General features: G+C 58.1%; 1 protein-coding gene across 2 annotated transcripts in view; it reads left to right on the plus strand.

Annotated features, from left to right (window-relative positions):
- DDX31 (DEAD-box helicase 31) overlaps positions 1-21,498 on the plus strand; it is a 63,541-nt gene extending 42,043 nt beyond the window's left edge. The window contains exons 17-18 of one of the 2 annotated variants that reach the window (XM_054689214.1): positions 3,068-3,236; positions 18,645-21,498. In XM_054689214.1, the coding sequence (XP_054545189.1) occupies positions 3,068-3,236; positions 18,645-18,867 (392 nt within the window). In that variant the 3' untranslated portion in view covers positions 18,868-21,498. The remainder of the gene's footprint in view (positions 1-3,067; positions 3,237-18,644) is intronic. The other variant, XM_037492930.2, reaches the window with a different exon arrangement.
- Positions 21,499-23,388: the final 1,890 nt, after the last annotated feature.

Here is a 23,388-nt window from a genome sequence, read left to right on the forward strand (position 1 = left end):
GCCCAGGTGCAGTCTTCTCTTTAAGGAGCACTGCGGGGCAGCCACCCCGGAAGCAAGCTCCGCTCCTGTTCCGCTAATTGATCCCCACACCAGGCTGGGGACAGCCGGGAGGCAGCCACCTGTGGTCTCGGTCTCCCCATCAGACATAAAGCTCCGCAGTTCTCCTGTTACTCTCCACAGTCACTCCTGTTACTTAGGATTGTGAATTCTGGAGGTCTGGGGAGATAGACACCCACTTAACGAAAGGTGTTGAAGTCACAACAAGGGACAGCACTGCACCCCACAAATTGATAGGGTTTTCTGCATTTCGATCTGCATATGCAAATTCCCCGCCACTGACTTGCCTCCTTTTATGCCATTTTCAGAACCCACCTCATGAATAATTAACAAAGCAGCTGGTTTTTGCCTTTGTGGCTGAAATTAGGTGGAAACTGGGCTGAGAATGCATTTGTTTTCCTATTGCGTTTTCTGACCCAGCCATGGTTAATAACCAGCATTTCACTGTCATCAGTTTCCAGAAGCAGTTGCCCTCTGTTCTGTCTTTTTTTGCGTCTTTGCAAGTGCCCTAAGTTTGAATTCCAGACTCCTGAACAAAAACCCTAGAAAATGGAGCCCTGTGTGCAAATGCTACAGGGTTCAGGCCTCTGGGCCCCTGACGAGCGGACCAGCTGTGCAGGGCAGTACCTGACTTGGGGTCCAGAAAGCCCAAGCCGGTGATGGCGGTCGTCCCCTGCTCCTTGTGCTCGGTGGCCCCCACAGCTCCCGTTCTTACACTCAGCCTTTTGGGCGACTGTCTCCGAAGAGCACGTGCCTCTCTTCAGGGCTGAGTTGGGAGGAACAAGATCATGCACACCTTTTGGGCAGGACTTCGCTCCTTCCTGTGGCCTTGACCCACTGGCATCCCTGAGACACCCTCTGCCAGATCGGATGGCTACGAATAAATGTGATTTTATGAAAGAAGGGCAAAATAGCCATGGAGATTATTTTTAAATCAACATCCCTTCACTCCTCTGCCTCTGGCCACTAACCAGGAATCGGGGCTTCGCAGCTCCTGCGCTGACTGGCCGTGCCTTCTCCCGCCACCCTGAGCAGCCGCCTGCTCTGCTTCTGCACGCTCTTGGCCCTGCCCACACGAGCCACCTCCTGCCCCTGGGACAGGCCTACACACAGCTGCTGCCGCATCTGAAACTCTTCTCTGAATTACCCACATTTTGAGTCACCCAAGCACACGGGGACCACCGAATGTCGCTGCCCCTGCGAGATGGCCGCCTTGAGGGCCCGGGTTGCGTAAACATCTGCAGCGCGAAGTGCTGCCTGGCCAGTCCTCCGGGGAGGAAACGCTTCCTGCCATTTCTTGGCAAACTCATTATTCCTGTAAAGCTGTTAGTTGGGCACCTTCATCTCCTGGGACAGGGTGCTCCCTCGTCAGCCCTCAGGACTGAGGAGAAGGGGGGGGGAATCGCGGGGTGCTCTGCTTAAGCACGGGGTGTCATGGGGAGCTGGCCAGGAATTGAGTAAGCGGTTTTCAAGGCCGCATTCTTTGCTTTGGTTTGGCTGGTGTTGGCTTCAGCCTGGTTTATTTTAGACCAGGAAAGGGTCAGGGGTCAGGGGCAGAAAGGGAGGTTGCGGAAGGCGCTGGTCTCCTGGGTCATGGGCCGCAAACTCCTCTCCGGGGGCTTGAACACATAACTCTGCGTGGGACGCTGGCTGCCAGGAGTCTCCAGACAGCACAGGCCATCTGAAGTGTGAAAGATTTCCTTGAGAAAGCCAGTCCCCGGTTATTAAAAAGGGGAGTAAGCACAGACTTAAGAGAGGGGTGCAGAGGAGTTGCCTTGGTTATTATTTCTCATCGATTGGGAAAAGGAGTTCACTTTGCTCAGTAAACAGAGCTTTCGTGGATTCCCAGGATCCTTCCAGGAGCTGATCTGCTAAAATGACACTTTTTATTACTGTTCATAAACGCCAATCTCCAGGTGCTGGTGGGATATTAGGTTTAAGCTGTGGGCAAACTTGCCCGTCCAGTGGCTCGACCAGCGAGGGTGAGAGAGGCTGGTGTTTAGAGCCCGCTGCCAGCAGCCGCTGCAGAAGAGCAGGGCTTGCACATAAGTCAGCAGTGATGGGGATGCCTTCCAGAGCAGTCCCCTGCTGCCCTGCAGAAGTGAGAAACAGGCCAACAACCTGATTTTCATGGTTATTGCAAGATTTCCAAGGGGAACCAGGTATAGGAAAATCTCTCCCCGAAGGAAGGCCAGTTAAGGTGTCCTGGAAGCTCCACTCCCCGGGGGCCCATTCTGGCTTGTCTCTGGCCTTTCTCTGCTGGCGCTGGGGTCTAGCCTGTGCTGGGCTGTCTAAACTTAGCAGCCCTCAAAGAATAAATTGTCCATGGACTATATTAGAAATTTCATCATTTTCTTTCTCCTTTCAAAAATTCTGTTTTCATTTCATTCCTTTGAATAAGATACACTGTATCGGTCAGTCTTGGGGACTTGAGGATGAATTTGTTTTTTCCAGCATAGTGCTGGTGCCAGATCTCCCCGGGGAGGCGGCCTGCTGGCTGGGCAGAGAATCCTTTGAACCTTTTGAATTTTCTCACATTTGCATGTATTAGCTATTCAAAACCTAAACAGAATTTAACTAGGAAAAAAATGTTGCAATATAAAGGTCTAGTGATCTCATTGTTCATAAACAGATGATAACCTCCATTACCATGTCTCAGATTCTTCTCTCTTCCTCGCGTCTGTCCGCTTACGGTGTATTTATTGTGCTGCATGCTGGGACTGTGTTCGGGCCGTGGCTGTGATGGTGAGGATGACAGGGCCCTCGCCTGGGATTGCTGCAAGCCACACAATAAAATCTGAAGCGACATTGGCTTCCTCCAGTGACCACTGTGGCCCACAGATACGTTTTTGAGGAATCCGAGAAAGTGGTTGGGGGTTTGGCAATTGGTGTGTGCTGTGCTGGGTGTGCCAGGTGTGCCAGGTGCTGCCTGGGTAGCACAGCCGCCTGGCTGGGCAGGTGAGGTGACCCAGGCCCGCTCTGCATCCTCCTGCTGCTCTTTCTTTTCCAGCACTGCAGTCCTTCATCCGGGCTTACACAACCTACCCCCGGGGGCTGAAGCACATCTTCCATGTCCGGCTGCTCCACCTTGGGCACGTGGCGAAGAGCTTCGGGCTGAGAGATGCCCCCCGCAATCTTGGCACCTCTGCTCTAAAGAGGAGGAAAGCAAATGGGAAAAGGTAAGGCGAGCTGGGTGTATTCTGAGGCGAGTGGCTGTCCCGTGTGGAGAGCTCTGTTACGTCAGCTGCCGAGAGCTGCAGCCCACCAGCTTCTGCCCTCTGTCCGTGCAGTTAGTAAGTCTGAGTGGAACAAGAGAGACCTGCCTCCTCGGAATGTTTTAAGGCATCTGTGCTGGGGAAATTTGGTGGTGTCTCCTGCTGGGTGCAGATGCATTAGGGGTTATGGGAGCAACAAGACACATCTGTTGGGTGGTCTTCACTGCCCACCAGCAGAGTAAGGCAGGGACTCGCCCCCACCTCCCCCGGCCAGAACATCGCGTGTGCTGTGGTCCACCCTGGAAAGCTGTGTGTTCGGGGAAGTCAGCTCTAAGGCTCGTGTCGGTCTCCCCCTGTGCCAGCAGACTGGGAGGGGTTGAGCGCCCTGCTCTGGCCTCACAGGCTCTGTCCCCAATAGAGCCAAGTGGTCCAGAGGCGCCCAGCACTGCCGGCTGCTCTCCTTGGTGCTGATGTGCCCACAGTGCCCAGCATTCTTCAACGTGAGCTCACTGGACACCGGCGGCAAAGGCACGTTCAGACCTGCCCAGGGGTCACAGTGATGGGCAGTCAGAGTGAGGAGATTTGCCCTGCAGCTTGGAGCTTTGCCCTGCTGGACCTTGAGTCCATCTCCACCATTTCCAGGCATCCTGAGACAACTTCTGTCACAGGCTACGTACGGGAAAGGTCTCTCCTCAGACACGGGGTGTTCTTTCAGTACCAGCCCTCGCAGGACCCCTAGAGTGATCAGACAGCTCGAGCTGCTCATGTGGGACGTTGGGGGCTGAGAGTCATTACTGAGTGTGTGGCGGGGGCTGGGAGGACACATTCAGCTGGTGTCTGGGACCAGAGACCTGCCTTTCACTCACCCCCGCTTGACACAGAGCCTCGAAGGCTTGGGGCAGCTACCTGGCGTCGTGTGTCCTCTGTTTTATGTGGTTTTCACACATGCCAAACCTGCCCGCCCAGACTTGAGAACCTACAGCAAAGCCATGCTCCCCTACGCGGTCCGCACAGTGTGACTGCTCAGTCTCCAGAAAGTGTCGCCCACTCTGTCAGGCAGGGTGGGCCCAGTGTCTGGCGTGCAGGCACACGAGGGGCACAGAGATGAACCTGCTGTGGGGTGGCGCTGCTCTGGGGGCAGGCCTGGGGCTGCAGCCCCACACTGCTCTGCTGCGAGCTGGGACCTTGTCTTTGTTTAACGACACAGAGCCTCAGCCTGCTGCACGCTCAAGGGAAAAGGAAATTTTAGGCTTTTTCACTAGTTTAGAGAATCAAAATTAGGTGACTCGGTGGCCTTTTGCGCAGAAAAGGGCCATGCTGATCACATGACGTAGGACGGAGAGCTGGAGACCAGGTGAGTCATGATGCTGGAACCTGCAGCTTGGCCTGTTGGGGCCTTGCCACCCCCAGGCTCTTCACAGTGGGTCAAGTTGCAGAATTCTTGAACTGCTTGACGCTTTTCTCATGTCGATACCTCTCCCAGAACAGCACTGGGGTGATTCTGTGAGGCAGATGCTCTTCCCCGGGCTGCTGCTCTGCAGAGCCAGGCGAGGGTGGGGCGTCTGGCTCTGGCTTCTCCCGGGTTGTGGGAGGTGCAGTAGCTACACACCTCCTGCTCCGGCAGCCGGGGTCTTCCCTGCACCCTCTGTTGGAGCCCGGCCCTCCGCGAGGTGACCTTGGACTGCAGAGCTGGGCTCCTGTCTTCAGATGTGGCGTCTGCACAGAGTAACCCTGATGAGTGCGTGATGACCACAAAGCTCCCGGGGGGGAGGGGGGCGCAGGACCGGTGACTTCCTGGGACCCCAACCCTCTGTCACCATCTCTAAGGTGCTGATGCTCTGAGAAGGGAGGACGGGGCCTGTGAGAGACTGATACATTTTGTTTCTTCCTCTCTCTGCAAATAACCGCATGCGCCCCCAGTGTTGTGTTGTCAGCAGATGAGGTACTCCTATGACTGCGGTCTCGCTCTCAAGCGTTAGCCCAGTCGTCGGCTCTTCACGCGGGTCCTTAGCCCGTCCCGGATCCAGGGAGGCAGAGTGGGAGGCGGGAGGCAGAGGGGAGGGGGCCGGGCGCCAGCATTGTTCTTACCTTGAGAAGCCACCAGGGAGGAGCGAGCCTCTGCCTCCTGCTTCGGCCGACCCTGGCCAGCAGATGGGCACCAGGACGGCCGTCCCCCTGTGAGCGGGGGATTTAGCGGGGCTTTCTTCGGGGAAGAATGGGCTGATTAGCCGGTAAAGAGCATGTAAGATGGTATGGGGCAGCCTTTGATGTTGGCTGGCGCGGCGGGGAGCGGCTGGTGAGTGACAGCAGCGTGTCACAGGATTACTCTGCCGCGACAATGCTGCTCTCTGTTCTTGCCATGTCACCACTCTGTTCCAGCTACTTTCTGTGGCCATGCCCTTCTTTTGAAGGCATTTCTCTCCACACTCCTTAAGTCCTCCCGCCCAGCTCTGCGTTGCCCGCGCAGACGGGCGCTCACGGATACAGTAGGTACCTTTTTTTTATTTGGGGGAAATCTTGTCGCTCCTGGAGCAAGAATGACTTTGCAGCTAATCTGCACATGGACCGTGTCATTGTTGTCAGGGCAGGTGGCAAAGAGAACTTGACAGATTTTCCACACCTCGATCAGGGCTCACGCCAGTGCCAGTTGCTGCTTTTTGAGGACTAGAAAGAAAGGTCCATTAAAAAGTATGCGAGTTATGCTGTGGCCTTGGTGATTGTTTTGAGCTGAGGCGTCTCCTCTGAAATCCATCTGTCAGGAGAGAGAATGGGATCCTTATGTTTTTTGTATGGGGTGATAAAATAATGGCCCTGAATGCTCTCAGTCCACGTTCCATTTTATGGTGTTTGCTGCCTGGAACATTCTATGCGGGCTTCTGATATCTGCGGATCAAAGTCTCACCTCACCTGTCAGGTGCTGGGCAAGGAGTACGGCTGGTGGCAGAGTATGAGGTCAGGATGGGTTAGGGCAGGGGGCAGGAGGTGGCCCTCCGCAGTGGCCTTTATTTCTTTACTGAATCACTTTTCAGAAAAGACAGTGGATGTCCCCCAGTGAGGTCTTAATCACTGGGTCTCTTTTTCAGTCCTCAGTTGGGGAGGGAACACTAAACATCTTCCCCCACCTGACGCAGAAGACAGTCATAGGGCCTCCCTGGTGGTGCAAGGGGTTAAGCACCACACTATGAAGCAATCCACAGCCTCTGCAGCACGAGTTCCATCCCCAGCCGGCCAGGGAGCAACCCACAGGGCGCAGCAGACCTCTCCTGTCTCGCCCGCTGCTCCCCTCAGCAGTGTATCTCAGTGGATCTGCCTGTTCTGCTCCCCACTCTGTCTCTGGTGAATCCTCTCACCCCCTGCATCTCTGGCCTATACCCCAGCTCTTGTATGCATAAATAAATAAATCTTAAAAAAAAAAAAAAGACAGTCATAGGCGCAAAACCTCTGTGACACCTACACGCACCTGTGGAGTACCCCCCCACCCAGTGCCTTCAGGCGTGTACACAGGTAGTTGTGCTGTTGGTAAAATATTGAATGGCCCCTCAGCAACATCCGTCACCAGCACAGTGTTTTGCTCCCATGAGATGCAGCTATTTCGAAGCAAAGGTAACATGCTTTCCAAAATTGCGGTCTCTCCGCAAGCTGCTGAGACCCAGCACTCTCTGCTGTGAGAGGCGGAGTTGCGTTTTCCATGGCCGGTCTGCCTGGGCGGGGGCACCCTGAGCAGAGCACATACAGGAAGAGTGAGCTGGCACCCAAGGAGCCTGGGAGTCTCTCTTCTTGCCAGACACTGTGGGTGGGTTTAGAACGTAGAAACGGACGCCTGAGTCTTGGTGACACCATGACTGAAGGGGCGAGTCTGCGTCTGAGCTTCCCTGTCTTGTGTGAGCTACATGCTCTCCCCAAGCGCTGCTCCCCAAGTCTGTAGCTACCTCAGATGGCTGACTGGTCTGAGTTTTGGCTCTGCCATCTGTGTCTTTCTGATGTGCTTAATGCAGTTGGAAACATCTGAAACATATTTATCAGGAACCGTCCTGTATCTAAGAGTTTAATTTTGTTTTTTGTTCATTTGCTTTGTCTCTTTATACCCCACGTAGGAGTAATGTCATGCCGTGAATGGTGTTTCTGTTGACTTATTCCACTTAGCATAATACCCTCGTGGTCCATCATGTTGTTACAATTGGCAGGATTTCATCTCTTTTTTCATTGCTCAATAGTATGTCAGTGTGTGTGAGAGAGAGAGAGATACAGACACCCGGGTGGTTTTCATACCTTGGCTCTTGTAAGCAAGGCTGCAGTGAACATCGGGGTGCATTCAGCTTTGTGCAGGCCCCCAGAAGTGGACCGGCTGGATCGTCTGGCAGGTGCACACTGACTTTTCGAAGCTCGCCGCCGTTTTCCGTCATGGCCGCCCCAGTTCACCTATCACCTGCAGTCTCTGTGGGTCCCCTTGTCCCCACGTCCTCGCCTTATTTGCTGTCTTTCTGATACTGGCCGCCCTCACGGGTGGGAGTGGCTGTGCTGCTGTGGCTCTGAATTGCGTTTCCCTAGTTGGGGGATGGGGGTGGGGGCGGGGGCGGGGTCTTTCCTGGCGCCCTTGGCCCGCAGCGTTTCTCCTTTGGGGACGTCTGTTCCGCGCCTCTGCCCTTCTTCAAGTCAGGTTGTTTGTGGGCTTTTGTTTTTGAGTTTTAAGAGTTTTTTTCCCTGTGTCACGGATACTAGCCCCTGTCTTGCACATCAGTGGGTTGGCGTTTCGTGTTGCTGCTCTTTTCTTTGTTTTTGCAGAAGCTCGTCAGGTCATGGCCCATGTGTTTCCTTTGCTTCTGCCCCCCGGCTGGGGTGCCGGGTGCACAGAGACCTCGCTGAGTCCAGCGTCCGGAGCACGCCCTGGTTTCCTCTCTGGGCTTGTGGTTTTGGTCTTACATTCAAGTCCTTACCCACTTGGGAGTGAATTTCGCACATGGTGTGGCGTCGTGGCCTCGGTTCCCTTCCTCCGCACGCGGCCGTCCAGTCTCCCCGGCCCTGTCCTGGGAGGATTCCCTGTCGTGTCTCGGCGTTGCGGCGCGTGTTGTCTTGGCGGTTTTGTCGTGTGTCGTCCGTAGACATGTGAGTTTGTGTCTGCACGCTCAGGTCCGTGTCACTGGTCTCTGCGTTTGCATTCCACGGACGAGCCGCCTGGCTGCTAAGCATTTGTGGTACAGGTTGAAGTTAAGAATCAGCCCCCTCCAAAAACGAGTCGAGTTACAACCTTCTGAAGGGTTGGCCGTTCGTTAACAGTTTTGTTTAATTTGTATAAATTTTCTCTAGCCAGTCTAGCTTACCTGCCACCTGCTAGTTTGCCATTTTCTCAACCAGGTAAACAGTCTAAAACGAGGGCTCCCTAGCCCCTCGTCCTCCCTGGGTCTGGGTGCGGCCTGTGCTCTGCAGCTGCGGCTAGTCCCAGGGCAGGGCAGGGGCCCACCCTCTCCTCAGAACCACACACGCCTGGGCGCTTCCTTGACCTCTGGCGCCTGCAAGTTCTAAACTCAGTGTCTTTTCCAAAGTGGCTGAAGAGCCTGCCGCAGGCGGGAGGGGCGCAGGTGGGTGTTCGGACTTCCCACCTGAAAGTGCCCCCTGCTGCATTGGTGAAGTTCAGAGCAGAGTTTGCGCAGCTTCGTGGAGGCGTTTTTTTGTCTTCAAAAAACCTGCTGTTTCACTCGGATTCTCAGCCCTGCCTGCTCAGTAATTATTAAATAACTAGTCAGAGTTAGGACATTGAGAAGCTTCCACCCAGTCATTACCACCTTTGCCCTCCTCTTGTTTCCCAAATGGCCCCCACCGAGAGGCCCCTATGGTGAGGCCGTGTCAGGGTCGAGTCCTCGTCTGTGTGTCTCCCGGGGCTCCCATGTGGCTGCGCGGGCATCCCGCCCGCTCCCGGACAGCACCAGTGACGTGGGTCCTCCCTTGGCCTTCATCTCACCTGAAGAGCGACCTGAACCAGACGTGGCCCAAGTTTTGTTAACCGCCCACCTCTTAGCCCCCTTGAACTTCTCTTCCCAGGAAACAACCTTGAGCGCACACAGTTGGTCCCCTGCAAGACCGGCCCTCAGAAGCTGCAGCTGCATCTCCCTGTAAAGCAATATTCTCGTCATTACGAGCAGCTTGCCTGCCAGTTTTTATGTGGCATTTACAACCTCCCTAATATCACTTAATTAGCTGAAGGCAAACCTGGAATCTTGCCCACTCTGAGAATTTTCTCTATTTCTTTGAGCCAGTTGTTATCCTATAAAAGGCAGATTGGCCAAACGTGAGAGCAGAGGCTGGACAAAGACATGCCAGGGGACACTCCTGCTCCGTCCGGGGCAACTTTCAACACCGCTGCGCCCTCCGGCGCCCTTCACTACAGTTCTTGCCTTAGCTTCCGGAACTCTGCTCTCAGCCCTCCACTTCCTCGGCACTTCTAGAACAGTCTGTGCCTGTGGCTGCCCGAGTCTACTGGCCCCTCCGCACCCCTGGCCCGTCCTGCCCGTGCCCTCGCCTTTCAGTGACGTCACATTACTCTGACAATGAAAACAAACGGCAACAAGCACGCCCCATTTTCACGGCCGCCTGGCCTTTGCTGACCTTTCCAGCTCCCCCAGCACCTCCGCTTGTTCTCTCCTCAGCGGCCAGGCCTTTCCTGGCTCTTCTTCATCTCTGCCGCTCAGTCCCTGCTGCCAGGAAGTCTCCTCTGATGCCCCAGGCGGGCCCCCACTGTCCTCACTCAGCTCAGCTCTCTGGCTTTGTCTCTTCTCTCGAAGGCATCTCAGGGTGGAAGCTCCATCTGGTTTGCTGCTCGTTGCATCCCCAGCACCAGGTATAGTACCTGGCACACAGTGGGTGCTCAGGAAATCCTTTTGGCTAAATGAACGGAAAGCGAAAGCTGTCCATTCTGGGAGGAAGAGCATAAAGGGAGAGAAAGAAAAAGGGGTCATTCTGGCATGAGCGCCGCATGATTTAGTGACCCAGGAGACAAACGGTACCCGGAGCGACCGCTGTTCTGAACACGGCCTCTCTCGGTCTGTCCCAAGACGGCAGGCCTCGGCATAGCAGCAGTCTCCAGGAAGAACCCACATCCGCCTTTTCCCTCTGTGCTAGAGCAGGCTGGGGCTCAGCCCACACGACATGGGCGTGCTGCGCTCAGGATCGGGGTCTCCACCTGCCACCCTCCCAGCCTAGACCAGAGCTGAGGCCTGGGCTGAGGGGTCAGGTCACTTGACCTCAGCCCAAAGGCCGGAAGGAAACCACTTGGGCCCCAGCAGCAACTGAGAGGCAGGTGACCCTCTCCCAAGGGTGGACCAGACACTGCCCGCAGGAGCTGCCAAGAGCTCTCGGACGCAGGTGCTCAGGCCTCGCCCAGGGGGCTTGCTTCCTTGAAATCTGAACTCATGGAGCGTGGGCTGAGGTGCTCGTGAACTTGACTGCCACGCTAAAGCCAGGCCCAGGCACAGCCCCTGGAAGCTCGAAGCGGCCAGGTGGTCCTCGACACGGGGGAGGGCAGCGAGGCGCTGGCTGGGGCTTGAAGATGAGTTAGGACTAAAGGTGACGCTGCTGTGTAGACACGGGGGCCGCCAGGCGCAGGCAAGAGAGGGCATGTTCCTAGGCCGTGGTCAAGGCAGATGAGCAGGGACTGGAGTCTGCCTCATGTCCTCTCCCTGGACCGTTGGTGCTGAGGAGACGGGCGTGTCCAGATGGACAGGGGCACGGGAGTGCATCGGACGAGGCGGGGCCTCCTCTCTGGGTGGAGGATACTCAGGGACTGTCTGTCAGTGGTTGGTTGTTGAGGACGAGGCCCACCCACTTCTCCCACAGGCTCCAGGGGCAGCGGGCCCCTCCCCCAGAGGCGAACCCGACCCATGCCCAAGTCTGTGCCGTCCCTTCTAGCCGTCGGGGCACTGGCTTCGTCCCCGCTGTGCGCACGCAGCGTCCTCATTTGGCCTTTTGCGTCTACCACCCTTTTTCTCTCCTGCACCGTGCAGTTACCAGCTTTCTGCCTCCTTGTGGAACAAACACACCCTCGTTCCCATCCGGCTAATGAGGCGATTAGAGGGGTTTCGCAGTGACCCGGCGCTTCCTCCACACCTGGGTCACCTACAGGCGGCGGGAAGCACAGGGCGCGCTTGTAGTCAGGCGGGCGGGCTGACAACAAAGAGCAGGAGCCTGCCCGCCTCTCCTGGGAGGACGCAAGCCGGCTGTCTGAGCCCTGGACGCAGGAGGCACTTCCGGCCTGGCGTGAACTGGCAGGTGCCAGATGGGGCCGCGTGCTGGAGAAAACACAGGTCCTTGCATGGACCTCCTCCAGTCCGTCCCATTTGAAAAATCTGGAAGGATCGCACGAGCCCTCCCAGCAGCCTGTTGTCACGGTGAGGCTCTCCTGAGCCCCTCCTGCGAGAGTCGCGACCACTCCTCTTCTGTCTAGCTGGCTGCTCTGCCTCCTGCGGTAGGTGGGTGAAGCCCCAGCCCCCAACTGTCTACTTTAATGATGCCAGAGCCCTTCCATCTTGTGCTGACCTATCCGAAATGACTCCAAGTCTTTCTCAAATGTCATCTTCCTTCTGGTCCTGATGTCATAGCAACAGTCCAAAATGGAGAGCCGTGTCTCACCTGCTTAATAGTCCAGAAGAGGGACGCGCTGTGCGAACCCAGGTCCCGAGGGTCAGCGTGTGGCTCTTGGCATAATAGGGTTTATTATTTATTACACTTTTCGGGGGTGGCAGCCTGGGCCTCGCTGGTTACGGGCTCGGTGTCCCCTCTGCTCATCCATGTGCACTGAGACCCCCAGGCCCCTGTGGCCAAGGCAGCGTCCCCAGGAGCCGGCGTGAGGAGAGGCTGAATCTGAGAGACCCGGGTTCACTGTCACAGCGCTTGGCAGCGTCCTTGCAAGCCCATTTTGGAAGCTTCTGGTTTCCGGGTTCAGCGTGGGGCCGAGTAGCAGGTGTTAACTTCACGTGAGCTCGAGGGTGCTTGCATTGAGTTTAGGGTGTTTCTTTATATGAGCTTTGTGGGCAGGAGCAGACGTAAAGCCCGAGGTGTTCGGCTGCCTCTAGGGGAGAGTGTGAGTGGAGACCAGCAGGGCAGCACCCGCAGCCCGGACGTTGGCTGCATTCATGCGACATCGTCTCAAAAAAACGCTTGAGAAGAGACGATTCAGGCCTCACCCGGATGGGGCTCTGTGGCTCCTTTTGGGGCCATGAGCAGAGTTGTGAGGTGGACACAGCCTGCGCCTGCAGCCAGGCACCCCCAAGTCTCACCCCACCCCTGGCATTCTGCAGCCACTTACTTCAAATGGGGCACCCTAGGGTGGCAGTGTGCGTGGGGAAGGGTGATGGACAGCGCAGGCTCTTTGCTGGGAAAGGCCAGCTCTACCCATTGGCCTGTCCCTGCAGCCCCCGCGCCTCCTGCTGCCCCTTGGTGCCAGTGTGGGTGCTGGGTGCTTGCCTCTCAGCCCAGGTTCTTGTCAGAGGACCGCACAGAGAGCAGGGCGGTCACCTCTGGCAGTGAGGCTAGTGGTGGCAGCAAGGACCAGGCCACCCTGATGCAGCCCCTGCAGAGGGTCCCTCCTCTTATCACTGTGTCCTCTTCCCAGGATGGGCCCAGATTCCTTCCCACGTCTTGGCTCCAGGTAGTCTCAACCCGCTGGGGGTGGGGTGTTTTGCGCCCTGCCTCAGGGTCCTCCTGTGGCTCAGGTTGGAGCGATGCCCTGCCTGCTCAGACACCCCACTTTGACCCCAGAGCAAACTCTACATGTGTCCAGGCTCCTTTTCACCTTTCAGCGCCGCCCTCTACCCGGAGGGCTGTCCCCCAGGCTGCTCTCCTCTGCAGGTGTGGTGAAACGCCCAGCCCAGGGATTCCGCCCAGGGCAGCAGCAGTGGTGTGGGGGGGAAGGGGGGAGCGGGGTGCTGAGCTCTGGGAATTGTGCCAGATTTCTGCCCCCGGCTTAGCACTCTCAGTATTTTCAGGGTAGAATCCTCCCAATTACAAATGCCCTTGTTTCCATCTTACTCACAGTTCTGGCCGCGCCGCCTCCATGCCTGCTGCCCCTGCGGCTGGTCCTTTCTGATGTGTGAGGAGGGGTCACCGGTGGCCTTTGACTCTGCAAGGGCATTGCTGGGGAGGACAGAGCTGGGTTCCAAGCAGGGCCGTCCGTCCTGGTCCTGCTTGCTGACTCCTGCCTACTTGCTGCCTGCGCCCAAGCTGGCAGGCCTTCTCTCCAGGTCTCTGACTCAGGCCACCGACTCCCACGCTCCCAGCTCTTCTGGATCTGAGTCAGGTTCATGGTTAGACATCGGCCGCCTCTGAGCGCTGCTTCCTTCCTCCCCGCCACGGTGCAGGAGGAGGCCGTCGGGCGTCAGCGGCCTGTTAGTGCCTGTGGTCTGCGCGGTGCAGTGCTGGGCCCACCCTGGCCCAAGCCTCCTACAGCAAGACCTGCTTTTTATCAGGTGTGTGTCCACAAAGCCACCTTGGAATGTCACTGTGATGTCCTGGAGCCACTACAAAATCACAGGGAGGGCCTCCCCTGGTGGTGCAGCAGTTGAGCGCTGGGCTGCTAGGCTGCCCACAGCCTCTGCAGCGCCAGTTCGGTCCCCGGCTGCCCGCGAGGGTCCCACGTGGCGCAACAAACCTCTCCTGCCACGCCCGCTGCTCCCCTCAGCAGTGTATTTCTTTGTCACTCTGCCTGCTCTGCTCTCCCCTCTGGCTCTGGTGAATTCTCTCGCCCTCCCACGCTTCTGACTGTACCCAGTGCTTGAATAACAAATAAATAAATCTTTAAAAAAAAAAAAAAGAAATCACAGGGAGGGCAGCCCTGAAAGGGCCAGCCTGCCTGCTGACCTCTCTGCCGAAGCAGAGTCCCAGGCAGTCTTGACATGGTTTTCCTTCCGTGAGGTTGGGTCTGGGCCCCCTGCAGCAGCTGGTTGCACCAGAGGGGCTGCTTGTCTGTCACCTTCTCCCTGGAGTTGTTTGTTCCCCTTGCTGTCTCTCGACTGAGCCACCGAGCCACCGAGCCCAACTCCGAGTGAGCGAACCCCTGGGGTGGCCTGGAGGCGCAAGGACCCGTCCCCTCCGCCACACCACCCTCGCTCAGGACCCCGGCCTCCTCCACGCGGGGCTGCTGCCCTGGGCCCCGGCCTGCCAGCAGAGACTTTCTGGTCAGGGAAAGGCACCCACTTGGCCAGTCCCGTCTGTCTTAATTACAGCACGAGAGGAAATTCCCTCATGAAATCCAACTGGAAGCCAAGGCTGGATAAGCAGAAGTATAATACATTCGTAGTTCCACATAGGCCTAAATCCCGCCGTTTGCTTTTCCCACCTAAAGTGAATATGCCTTTTTCCTGATTGCAAAAATAATACATTTCATTGTAAAAATCCAGGAAACAGAAAAGCTTTAAAAGTGCCCCCCAGCTCAGAGCCCACCTTAGCCCTGGTGCGCACGTGCTGGGGCTTTCTCCACAGAGTCTTGAGGGGGCGGAGAGAGTATTGGGGGGGTCTTTAATGAGATGAAGCAAATCCTGTGATTTTTTTTAACTGCACTTTTGCTCGAGTTATTCCTTTTAAGATGTCCTTCATCATGGGCTCCGGAAGCCTTCCAGGCCTGCGATCACGTGGGCGCTGCGGGCCTGTGTCGGGAAGCGAGGTGCTGCGAGCTTGCGGCTTATTTGATGAGAACTCTCGGGCGCAGCGTCACTTGCCCGGGCCCCAGGGTGGCGTCGTGGCTCACACCGCGCCCCTCCATGCTCACCTTGGCCTGGCCGAGACCCATGTCCCGGGGGTGTTGGGGTGGAGGGTTAACAGGCTCGTGCCCAACAGGGGCACAGAACAGCACCTGGGCACACAGAAGGTGCTGCCTGTTCGTGGCAGAGCCATGCTCGAGTGCCCACACCCATGTGAATGGCTTTGATTTTACCTGTTTCATATGAGGATCTACTCCTGACCCTCATTTGCTTGAATGTGTGTTTAGTCTTACGTGGTCGACCCGCCCATCTGGGCCTCCGGTGTCGTCCTTATCCCCTCTGTAAACAGGGCCCGCGGGAAGCGCTTGGGACACTGGTAAGAACGTTCTCGAGGTGCATTGCAAATCCTTGGGGAAAGAGTTATGGTTGAGTGACTGTCTCGGTTGAGGAGAAATATTGAATTCCCTGCATCCTACTACAAACCCAAATGAAATTTGGAGAGAACTAAGGCCACAGCAAGTGCTGTGGGGCTTCAAGTCCTAGGTGAGGCGGGCTTCTCTGCACCGATCGATGCAGGGAGGCGCGCCACACTGCTCGGCCTGGAGACACGGAAGCTAGGCCACACCCAGCCCAGGCCTGCCCTGCGGAGTGGGCCTTAGTGGGGGCCGGGCCGGGCCATGTAAGCAGGACCTTCCTGTGGGTTGTCAAGGAGGCTGGGAGAAGGTCCTGATCTCCAGTGTCCTCCTGTGGGCATATTGATTTACTAATTAGGCTGTGATTTCACCTGATTGGCAGCGTAAGTGGCATCTGCCTGTCCTGCTGGGTAATCCGGCCTGGGGAGGTGGGGTGCACTCAGCCTTCACTGCAAGGGGGTTCCCTGTGGTTAGATAAACTGATCTGTTGCTTGGTAACAGCAGGATTACCACCCGGGATGCTGGGGAGGCCCACTGGAGAGGACCTGGGTATTTGGAGGGCAAGGAGGCCAGGAAGTCGGCAAGTTCCTGGGAGAGCCTCACCTCAGAAGGAGACGCCCTGCCCTTGTGCACCGCTGCGGGCTCGGGCTAAACCCTCTCTTCTTGCCCTCCATACGTTGGGCCTCAGAACAAAGGAAAAGGTGGCGGTGCTGGCCGTGGAGGGGGCGTCCCCTTAGGGTGGCTGTTGTGGCAGCAGGTCAAGCCCCTGTGGTCGACCTCGACATGGTCCCCTACCAAGGAAGAAGGCTGGGTCTGGAAAATGGAGCCCCTTCTTGCTCCTGCACCGCCGAGAGCTTTTGTCCTGGGATCTGGGTCCCAAGTCTATTGACTGGAATAAAATCATAGACCAGCTAGGACACACCCCAGCCAGCGGGCTTGTCGGGGAAGGGGCAGGTCTTGCCCTGCTTGGAAGTGGACAGGGCAGAGTGCAGGTGCGTCTGCCCATAGGCCCAGCTGGTCCCTGCCCCCAGCTCTTCCACTCTGGCTAGGTGACCCACAGCAGGGCGCACAGGCCACCACCGCCGGGGTGCCTCTGCCGGCGGCTGCGCGGTCAGTCCCCACATAAGGCCTGGTTATTTCTGCTTTAGCAACAGCAGGAGCAACCTCTGAAGTGGTAGAGTTAGACTGGAAGGATATTTTGACTGAAATTTTGCATATTTTGAAATTCAGGTTGTTGCATTTAAAATTATACACGTTGTGAGTACCTGGCTTCAAACAAGAGGGAAGGAAAAGCATCCCTCCCTGTCAGAAGCTTCTTGCTCCGTCTGCCATGGAACCCAGCTAAAAATAAGCTGCAGGCACCAGAGCTGGCAGGCTTCAGCAGGAGCAAGGTTGGCGCTCTCGGTGGCAGACCTGCCCCTGCCATGTCACGCCCACATGCCAGGCCTGGCCTGGGCCTCCATGGGACAGGGGCTGGGGCCGGGCTCTTGGCATCACAGCTCTGTGGAAAGGGGGCAACCACCGGGGCCTCGGCCCAGCTCTGAGGGTCCCAGGGTCAGTTCTGGCTCCTGGGTGGCCCTGGGAGAGTCGTGTCACCTCCCTGGACCTCAGTTTCCTCCATTCTAACCATGAGGGGCTACGGCTCATGCCAGACACCTGCCAGTGCCTTCGATGTCTTACCTCATCCTTCCCAAACTTTATAAACTCTGTTGTAAGTATTGGTCCTGTTTTTCAGATGAGGAAACTGAGGCACAAGAAAACCAGAGTCCCTCTGGTGTCCTTCAGCTGATGAGGTGCAGGCGTCGTCTCCTTCGTCTTCGCCCCTGCTCTTGCCTCTCCCCCGTACCCCTCTGTCATCAGCTCTACCCCATCCTTCCACCAAACATTCCCATGAGTCCACGTGGACGCACCCGTCAGATCCTGGCCATGGGCTCTGGGGATGCTGCTGGGCCTTCCCGTCATGCCCGACTGCCCTCCCTGGCCAGGTGGGCTTCGAGTCCTCTCCTCGTTTGTGTCCTGCCTTCCACGCTTCCGGTTGGGCCCCGGACAGCCGCGGTCACTTGTCGCCCTCCCATCTTAGTTTCCTTGGTGCCGAAGTGCAGGCGGAGATCTGACCTGCTTCACTGAGCAGAGAGGGCGCCGGACGACGGGCTGGGGGGACTGTGCGCAGCCCGGGAGTGCTCCCACACCCGCGCCACCTTCCTGCGGTGTTACAGACCCCAGGCCCTTCAGTGCCCTTCAGTGTGCTAATTATCCCCTCACCTCAAGTCTTTTGTTCCCAGCCCCGGTGGACTCTGAGTTTCTCCTGGTGTCACGTAGGAAACCCCGCTGTGGCTGCCATGCGGAGTCTGGGCCCTGTGGCCTGTGGCCTGGAGCCTGCCCCGGGGACTGGCTGGAGCAGGGTCGGCCCCGGGACACCGTGTTAGTCCAGCTGTGGATTCTCGGCTGCAGGGTGTTTGCTGTATTACCTCCCCATCCCGGGTTTGGGGAATGTCCACTGCTGCTGGCCGCCTGCGCGCGCCGCAGGGGTGGGCAGCCTCCCGCGAGGCGCCCGGGGCAGGGCATTGGCAGCGGTGCTGATGCCGTCTGGCTAAAATCTGTCTTAAACTTACTTTACTTTTCAGTTTTCATAATCATTTTCCCATGTACGATTGAACTTCCGCAGCGTTCCTTCTGTGGCCCCCGGGCAGGTGGTAAGTCTGGTGCCTGTCGGAAGCCGTTCCTGGGAGTCACACCTGAAGTTGAGAACCCCCCGTCGCGCTGGGTCGGGGCCTCGGTTCCTGCGCTGACGCTCTGCCAAGCATGCCCTCGCCCCGGGTTTTGTGGGGTCAGGAGAGTCTCTTCAGCCAATAAAGACTGATCCCCTGTCCTCACCGCTCCCGTGGGACCCGGGGGCTGCCAACTTGCTTCCCCGCCACGGGCCACCGAGTCCCAGGCAGATCCCCCCATTCCTTGGCAAACGGCTGCATCACACACCTCATTTGCCATCAGAGTACGAGTGTGTAGTGTTCCTTTCTTCCCATGAAAACAACACAGAACAAAGCCTCACTTTTAAAAATGCCATGATATTTTGCCACCGTTAGGAAAATCTGTCAGCGCCGTATCTAATCTTGCGGCGCGCGGAATATCAAAACAGGCGCTGCTGAAGGGGGTGCGCTGCTCATACAAAAATGTCAGCTTCGCGGTCTCGGAACCAGCTGCTGTCAGCCTCTTCCCGAATGGGAAAGAAAAATAATAATAAAGTTTCTTCTCCCTGTGCTGTTACTCTTCTTCAGGCCTGACCTTCACAAGAAGACCCTCGGCAAGCACCGCCTTGCTGAAATCCTGCGCTCGGAATACTCCAGTGGGATGGAGGCCGCTGCGCCCAAGGTCACTGCGCAGAGCCAGCGCCCCGAGCCCGGCAGCCAGCCGCGCCCCGCCTGCACCCCGGGGAAGAAGAGAAAAGGCTCTCCGGGGAACAGAAACCCCGAAGGGCTTCCTGGGGGGCCGCAGGACTAACCAGAAATCGGCTTTCGTCTCTGCTTCAGAGGACGGGGCCTCAGTGGTCCTGTTCTTAGAGGAGTTCCCTCCCCCTGAGCCTGCGCCGCCGCCGCCTCTTAGCAGGGAGGCCTGGTGGGGGTTGGCCGGCTCACCTGCGTCCCCGAGGAGCTCGCCTGCCCTGTTCTGAAGACGCTTCGTTTTGCTTTAGCCCTACCCACGCATATATTGGCATGAATTTTATAAAGCAGGATTTTAAAACATGCAGTTGAATTTGTAAGAGAAGAGAAAAAGTATTTATCAAATCGTTTTCTTGATGCGCAGCTGTTTAGTTCAGAATGACCAAGGACCGTGGAGCCTTGGGTGTGGGCCGCCTCCTCCAGGGTTCCCTCCGGGAGCTCCACGGTGCTGCACTCTGTGCTGCTCCGTGTGGCTGGTCTGGGCCTCCGCTCCCTTTCATGTCCTCCAGAAGCTTCCTCTCCCAGGCCTAATTGATTTACTGTTGCCTTTTTATGGTTTGCCTTTGAAGTCAAAAGGCACGAATGCCCTGAGCTTTTTCTCCCATGGAATCCTATCTGGTCTTCCAGAGAGGTCTGAGGGTCTTTGTATTGTGACCCGGGCCAGGGCGGCCCCTCCCGCATTGTGTTTTCTGGGAGATTTGAAAGAGGACCCCTGGGGCGTATTGATTTTCCAATAAATGTAAGATTTGGACACGGGTCATTCCAGAGGGTCCAGAGGAGTGGGGCGGAAGGCCTCCCCACCTCTGACTGGGCCACTTGGTCTCCATGCCCTGCCTTCCCGCCTCCGCCTCCTCTAACCACAGGGTGGGGTGAGGGTCCCCCAGATAGACCCCATGAACTGAACAGCCAGGAGAGGGAGTGGCTGTGGCATAGGGCTGAGTCAGGACATTCGGGAACCTGGAGCTGCAGCCCTATGGAGACCTACATGTGCGCGCACGCGCGCGCGCGCACACACACACACACACACACACACACACACACACAGCTGCCCCCCTCCCTGCCCCCCACGTCCCCGGTGATGGTTGCCTTGCTTCGGAAGAGAAAAGGAAGGTTCACTTTATAGACAAAACCCAGCTGCGTGAGAAACAGGATTAATGCCAGTGATTGGGGGCGATCAAAGGGAAGCCCACCCCACCCCCAGCGCATTCCTTTAAAGTGCGCCCGTTGCTGGCCCCTGCCAAGTGGGTGGGGGCTGCGGCTTCGGGGTCAGAGCCTCGCTCTCTGCGCTCTCTGCGCTCTCCGCGCCTGGTGAGGGCTTCTTGCCGCCGGTGGGTCTGGGAATCGGTCTGTTGCCCCAGTTAATAAAGACACGTAGATTTAGCACATTTAGGGTTAACATTCTCTGAATCTAAACAACCTGAACGTGAATCTTTCTTAGGATGGCTCTTGGCAGGTGATGCAGCTCCGGCATCCATTAGGCAGAGCTTTAGCGCCTCTTTTTTTTTTCTGATTTCCCAAACTTGGGTCACAGGCCTGAGTCCCGTGTTTAAAGTCACAGAGAACCTGGGTGCTGGTGGTGCCTCACCCCTTCCCCGCCGGCTCGGGGAGCGCTGCTTTGGCATCCCGTACATCTTCGTATTGGTGGGGAACACCCTCCCCCCCCCTCCCCGCAGTTGCACCTCCTCGGAGGGCTCCCCAGTCTCAGGCACCGGCGGGCAAAGAGCCCTTGGCCAGTGGCCAAGTCAGCATTGGCGAAATGCAAGTGGCATTTTCCAGGCTTAGAGACGCAAGGAGCCCCCACTTCTCCGCGACTCCGACAAGGCTCCGTGGCTTCAGTGGAGTTCCCTTCCCTGCAGCGCTGGGCGCGGGCTTTTGGGAGAGAGGGCAGGAAATGAGGGCCCCTTCAGGCAAGTGTGCTCCAAACTGCTGGAGGCCTTGCTATGTGGCGCTTCCGCCCCGAAACCCAGTCAGTGGGAGCCACTAAAATCTCTCCGTGGCGTCCTGGGGACAGAAACGGAAGGTCTTGCGCACGGGACGCCGCCTGCTTGAAAAGGGCGATTCCCTGGCTGGGTCGGGCCTGCAGGGCCCGGCCAGTCTCCGTCTGCTCCAAAACCGGAGGAAGGTCGGAGCAAGGCCTGCGTGTGGGCACCGTCCCTGAAAGCAGTTCGACTTCTCAGAAGTCTCCAGAAGCCGCACCGCCTGGCTCAGCGGAACATCTACGCTGCGTTTTAACTTTGTGGCCCTGGCCCCGTCGGGTCTAGATGGAGGGGGGTGGGGGAGCCGGGAGTGAGAGGAGGTGCCTCTCCTTGTGTGCCGCCCGCTTGGGGCCTCGCCCAGTCATTCTTCTCTGTTTCGATGAGAGCGCGCCCCGCCCGGGGCTGGGCGAGGAACCACTTTGGCCTTGGAAGCGGATGCAGGTAGCGCCCACCTCGCTCCCAGGCTGTGAAGTTACTGTTGCAGGTGGGACGTGCAGGACAATTTAAAAGACCGTAATTATGAACTTGTCGGGAAGCCTTGTTCTTCATTAATGTAAGATATGAAGTCGCCGTGGAGGTACAAGGACAATTACATAGTCGAGAATGTGTCTGTGATTTGCGCTGCGCTGTGTAAATGTGAGGGCGGCTGCTCGGGCTCCCTCCTCCACTCTCACAAAATGAAAAGCACACCAGTGCAAGTTGTCCTTTGATAGATTTTTAATATGATTTTAAAGAGTTTTGTTTGGTCTCATTCTTATTCAATGAGATTAATTTAAAGCACTTATCCCCTGGGTTTAAGTCAATCCATGTAGGATTTGGGCCGGGTTTGTTGCATAGGGGTTTTGTTTGCAGGAGACTCTGAGAGACTCCTTTCCCACTTCATTAACCCTGAGTTGGGGACAGGCCCCCCTCGCCCCCCACCGCCGCCGGAGCCGGGGATTTACCAGCCCCCATTCACATGCAAAAGAACTCGAAAGCCGAGGGGCTGCTTGACTTAATTAGCTGCTGTGCATTTTGCAAAATTAGAATAATACCCGCACCGTCCCGGGAAAGAAAGGCGGTGGCGTGAGGGGGCTGGGGGCTGGGGGGGGGGGGGGCAACTGTAGCGGGGTCCTGGCTTAGGTGGGAGGGTAGAGTTGGAAAGCGATCCCCTGCCTCTCGACCAGAGCAGTCCTACCCCCACAAAACTGGATGGGGGTCGGCTTGGGGGGGGGCAAACTTCCCCCGCCTGCCGTTTCTTCCCACCCCTGTGAGTCTCAGCTGCAGGTGGTGTGGGGCGGGGAGCACCTGTGCCCACCTCCCCAGGGAGGGGCGGGCCGCGGGCCGCAGGAGGTGACCTTGGCCCTTTGAACGAGAAGACGAGGCCTCCAGTGGGGCTGGAAACGTAACCCCCTCCCCCAAGATCCTGGCGCCACAGGCTGGGTCCCGGCGCCGCCCTCAGGGTTGGCCTTCCCGCCGGGTCTCCCGCAGACACCCGGGGCGCGGGGGAAGCGAGACGGTGCGGGAGGGAGCGGGGGTCTGCCCGAGGTGGCGTCCAGTTTGCAGAGGAGTCTTGTCGTGTCCTACCCGGCGCGGGCGACCCCCGAGCGACCGAACCCGGGCCGGGGCGGAGGAGGTGGGGGCGAGTGGCCTCGGAGCCCATCTGTCAGCCCCGCTCGCCGGGCCGATCACCAGCTGCCGGCGCCCTTGTTGTGGCCAGATGAGCCGGCTCGGGGAGGGCACCGCGGCCCGGCCCGCAGTCGAGGGAGCCCAGGCGCTGACCCCGCCACCGAGCCCACCCCGCCCGGCCAGGGCCCGCTGGGAGCGGCGCGGACCAGATGGGGGGAGGGGGGATGGAGCTGCAGGCCGCGCTGCAGAAATGGGGAGACTCAGGCCCCGGAGGGGACCCCTGTCCACGCCCCAGCAGGCCCTGGCCGGGCAAGGAAGCTCTGGAGCAAAGGGCTTCCCTAGGGGCGCGGGAGACCTCCCGAGAGGGGAGCGGGTCCGGGGGTGGGAACGGCAGGCGCCTGGTCTTTGTAAGAAGTTTATTTCCACATTTAAAAAAAGAGAGAACCCCAGGGGCCCGCTGGCCGGGTGGGCAGCTGGGCGGGGGCCGGGGTCAGGGTGGGCGCGCAAGCCCCCTGGGCCCGTCCTGCCCCTCGGGGAGGGGAGGCCACGGGCCACGGACTCACGGATGCACGACACGGTCACGGGTCATGGTCACGAATAAATAACTTAATATACACTTTGCACACGGTATGTACAGCTCCCGCCGGCGCTGGGGAGTGGGGCGCGCGGGGCCGCCGGGCGGCGCGACCGGGGCGTCAGGGCTTGGTGGCCTGGAGCGTGGAGGGCGTGGGGGGAGCCGCGGGGGCGCCCCCGCCTGCTCCTGGAGGGCGCGGGGCCTGGGGAGCCTGGCGGGGCTCGCCCGTGGGCACGGCCGGCGGCGGGCGGCCCCGGTGGAGCGGCTGGAGAGCGGCCGCCGAGGCAGGTTCGGGACTCGGTCCAGGGGTCCGGGCCGCAGTAGACTTGGCATGTGGCCCTTCGGGGAACACTGGGCGGGGGCGCCAGGGAGGACCGGACGGGGGCCCCGGGAAGGGCGGTCGAGCCCGCGCGCCCCCAGGGGC

Source organism: Talpa occidentalis, unplaced genomic scaffold (assembly GCF_014898055.3).
Source record: "Talpa occidentalis isolate TD23 unplaced genomic scaffold, MPIMG_talOcc4v2.1 talOcc4.7, whole genome shotgun sequence".
In the NCBI taxonomy this organism is placed as follows: Eukaryota; Metazoa; Chordata; class Mammalia; order Eulipotyphla; family Talpidae; genus Talpa; species Talpa occidentalis.